Here is a 4,533-nt window from a genome sequence, read left to right on the forward strand (position 1 = left end):
AACTACATGTTTCCAATAGAGATTGAAGATAACAAATTGCTTAGGACCTAGAGACAAAGATCCATTGCAAATTTGATCAGAAAACACCTAGACTAGGGTACCTAGCACCTTTGTCCACTAGGACTAGGGTGCCTAGCCCCTCTATCCACTACGACTAGGGTGCTTAGTGCCCTTGTCCTCCTAGTTTAGGTTTAGTTTTGGCAAGAAGCAAGTGCAGAGTTTTAGAGTCCCAAATCTAGTCTTAGTGCTCAATGATTCCTTAGTCAGACAAATTCCTTAGTCAGACAAGGGTTCTTAGCAACAGTGTCCACCTAGTTTTAGCTCAAATTTTTGCCACAGGGTCTTCTCTACATCCCCTTTCCAATTCTATACCTACTAGTTCATTTCCAAATATGCATTTAACTATGTTGTTTATTGTCAATTTTGTACCTTTTAGCCCAGATATTTACATTCATCTCATTCAATCAATAAGAGAATCAATCCATCAAGCGTCCAACTCCATCTTTCACCACTAGGTCTAAAGTTGAGGCCTAATTGATTGTTCTCTAATGTAATTGATGGGATTGGGTTTGATTCCCACTTTGTATGTTAGACTAGTGAGCCTCATTTTCCCTACATTACACCATTATTGGTTGGGAGGCTATTCTTGATGACTAGGACCTCTAAGATGATTGGAGCAATCTTACTCTTAGAAACCCTCCTCCTCCTCCTCCTAGTGGAGTTACTTTAGCTACATAGTGGTGTAACCACTTTAATTTTGTCTATAAACTTACATTGACTTTTGAAATGTGATTTTTTTTCCCCTGTTTTTATGTGAATTGATATATATTATCATTTTATATTTAATATAAAACATATTATTCATTATAAAAAAACAAAATAATACTAATGATTGATTGTCTAAAATATTATTAAAAAATTATATAATAATTATCAAAATCAAATTGTGATGTGTTTTTCCTCTAACTTCCACATATATAGAGAGAGAGAGACAGGAATAATCTGAACTAATTTGTAAGCACCGGTTCAAAGATAGAACTTCAGATGCATATAATAATAATAATAATAATAATAATAATAATAAATTGAAAGGATTCCATTTTATAAACTATATTATTAGCTCTGTTCTCGTAGTTGTGAGACAGGTTGTCTAAAATAAACAATTTCGCCCATGAGAGCTATTTACAGATATTTTATAAGCAAAATAAAATAAAAATGCCCGATTAAATTGCAAGACTTGCTTTGGTACCATCGCCCCTAATTGTAAAATTTGGCTGCTTGAGTAAGTCAACATGAACAAGGAAGTAGGCCTGCTTGGAAACATCCTCTGTTAACAAGACTTGCTTTGGTACCATCGCCCCTAATTGTAAAATTTGGCTGCTTGAGTAAGTCAACATGAACAAGGAAGTGGGCCTGCTTGGAAACATCCTCTGTTAACAACCCAACTAATTCTCTGTTCTAGAAGCTTACCCAGTCATAGAAATTGTGCTTCTTGAATCTTGAAAGAGTACAAAGCTTACCCATGTAAATCTAAGAGCAAATACAGGGCTGAAGATTGGATTCTTCCTACCAAATTCATGGCTTGGGCATAGAAATCTGATACAATACAATCAATCTAACAAAAGCCCTAATAAATTCATGACTTGGGCATAGAAATCTGATACAGTACAATCAATCTAACAAAAACCCATTACAAGAAATCCCACAGCCATTTCTGATTCATTGTCTGGGTAAAGTATTGTGAAAGGATGCATCAACAGCAGCAATATGCATATGGAGGAAGTCCAGGTTATGCTTCTGCACCTCCCATGCAGGCACCATATCCGAGTCAGCATACTCACCCCACTTCCAGATGGTCCACAGGTCTCTATGACTGTGGCCATGACTGTTGTGACAGTAAGTGATTCTTCCTCCACCTATTATATCTTTCTTTGCAGATATAACACCCAATAAATGTTGATGGAATATATTGTTGATCATCAGGCCTCCTGACATGTTGCTGCCCTTGCGTTACTTTTGGGAGAGTAGCAGAGGAGGTAGACCATGGTCGGAAGAGTAAGTCAATTTCTTAGCTTTCTATTATCTTGATGGATTCGAAATATTAATAAAAAGTTTACACAATCTATTTCAGAAAGCATTAAATAGTTCTATGAATTGTAATAATAGGACTGTAAAGATTCAAACTATAATTCTGAATTGTAAGAGCTACCCAAAATCCTTATATCTTTTTATTTCTTGTTGAAACAAAACAAGAGTAGAATGAATTTAGTCCTAATATGACTTTAGGAAATGAAACTGTAATCATAAATTGTAAAAGGTATTTAAAGTATCACTTGTACTGGGACTGCTCAGACATTTCTTCTTTCAAAAAATTTCTTCATTAGTAAGGTATAACAAAGAAAGGGTCTAAGGATGCTTAATAGAGATATCATTCAATTAATACAAATTTGGTTAATTATGGCATCTTAGTATTTTTTGTAAATCTTATACAAATTATTTATTGGTATTGATTTAAAGGGTTTTCTGTAATTTTCACATATTTTCTTTTCTAGTTCATATCTTGACGATGAATTATAGAATATGATTTGAAACGTTCATGAAAAAAAGAGACACACAATCAAATCTAGAAACTCGGATCATAATAACATAGACCGTAAAAACCTAATGCCTAAAATAATGCCTAAAATATGTTATTCTCCTTAAAACAATTCGATTTTCAAGAATCAGGGATTCATTAAATCTAAATCCTAATTCACATATGTTCCAGTACAGCTGATTTCTAAGAAATTGCATGATATTGAGCTAAATAATTTGTATCACTGATTTTTGGTTTGACATTATTGACAGGTTGTTGCACTCATGCAACTATTTTCACTTTATTATATCTCCTTGGCATTGGATGTTTGTACTCATGCCATTACAGATCAAAACTGAGAGATCAGTACCATCTTCCTGAAGAGCCATGTAGTGATTGTTGTGTGCATATATGTTGCCCATGTTGTGCTCTATGTCAAGAGCACAGAGAACTTAAACTCAGAGAACAAAATCCCTCTTCAGGTATATACTGCAACTCAAAACCATTCCATTTTAGAATTTATTTTTTCAGTGAAACTCAAACAAACAAAAAAATTGTCTGCTGTTTTTAATTTTTTTTCAGGTACAGTAAATCCTGCAATGGCTTCCCCAGCAGCCTCTCAGTTCATGTACAAATAAAATGTACCATTGTGAGAATTTTTATCAATTCAGAAAGGGAGGAAACACCTTGATATATGGCATGGTCATTGCTTAGCTTACATATAAACATGTTTTTAATGTTATAAAAAATATGTATTTATTTAAATTTAACAATTTGTAGCACAAACATTTATGATGTAATGGCATGTCTATTCATTGTTTCAGAATAGACAATTTCAAAATAGACATTAAGTCTCCTTGTGGAGGTCATTGTGTTGAATAAATTAGGTCCTTCGTGGATAATTTATTTGTATTTCACATACAAGGCTGAGGCCTCTCACTTGTAGTTTTATTAGTTGTAGTTAAATCTTAGATTTAAGATATCAAGCAAATTGAATTAATAACATATATCTTTAAAAAAATTGTAAAATTGTAAAGACAACAAATTTATTATTTGACTTAATAAATTCTTTCTTATAAAAATTATATTGAATGAGTGATTATCATCTAATTTGTTATTGTAACTTTCCTAGTTTAATATAGTACACCATTTAACTATTTTTTTAAATGTTGTACTCATAAAAATACATATTTAAGTATATTTAAGTAGTTTTGTTTTTTTCACTTATCTACATACAAGGGCTCTAAACCACTTGGCATTCAAATGAAAGTATTAATAATCTTGTACAAACAACATTGAGATAATATTCATGTTAAGGGTTCTATAATGGTCACCCTTGGGACTGAACATAGACTAACTTGAAAAAATAATTACAATCCATCATAGAACATTACAATAATACTATTATTAAGTTATTTTAATAATTATTTAATTAATATTATTTTATCATAAATAGTAAAGTTTTTTATTAGGGATCAAACAAGTTTTGAAGGGACTGAAACCCCTTACGCAAGTTTTGAAGAAACTTGGAATCCTCTGGACTTAGCTGGAATCTACAAGCCACAAGTAGAACTCTACAAAGACTAACAACAACCAACCAACAGCCAAACATCAACAAGGCAACTAAGAACTGGCAAAGCCAGCCATCAGATAAGAGATGTCAGGAAGACAAGAACTAAGGGTTTTGTAAGGCACCCATAACCTGCAACATGGGTTTTGGAAAGGCTCTCATAACCTTTTCACAAAGAGTTTAACAATGGAACCCAAAATCAACCTGCTCCAAGTAGCGAAAGCCTCTAGACAACAAAACTCTGGACCTCTCCTGAAAAGCTCCTCTCCACCTCAATAGAAGAGGATCCCGCCTCAATAGGAGTAGTAGAGGAAGAATCCACAAACTAGAGAGACCACACCCGAACCTTGCCCAAATCCAAGCAGACAAGGACAAGATCAACCATCAT

General features: G+C 33.4%; 1 protein-coding gene across 1 annotated transcript; it reads left to right on the top strand.

Annotated features, from left to right (window-relative positions):
- The first annotated feature begins 1,270 nt into the window (after positions 1 to 1,270).
- On the top strand, positions 1,271 to 3,439 carry LOC131065558 (protein PLANT CADMIUM RESISTANCE 7). The gene is made up of 4 exons (XM_058000106.2): positions 1,271 to 1,896; positions 1,984 to 2,055; positions 2,848 to 3,057; positions 3,158 to 3,439. Exons 1-4 carry the CDS (start codon positions 1,749 to 1,751, stop codon positions 3,211 to 3,213), a joined length of 486 nt encoding a protein of 161 aa, XP_057856089.2. The 5' UTR covers positions 1,271 to 1,748; the 3' UTR covers positions 3,214 to 3,439.
- The last annotated feature ends 1,094 nt before the right edge of the window (positions 3,440 to 4,533 follow it).

The sequence above is a fragment of the Cryptomeria japonica genome, chromosome 4 (genome assembly GCF_030272615.1).
Source record: "Cryptomeria japonica chromosome 4, Sugi_1.0, whole genome shotgun sequence".
NCBI classification, from domain to species: domain Eukaryota; kingdom Viridiplantae; phylum Streptophyta; class Pinopsida; order Cupressales; family Cupressaceae; genus Cryptomeria; species Cryptomeria japonica.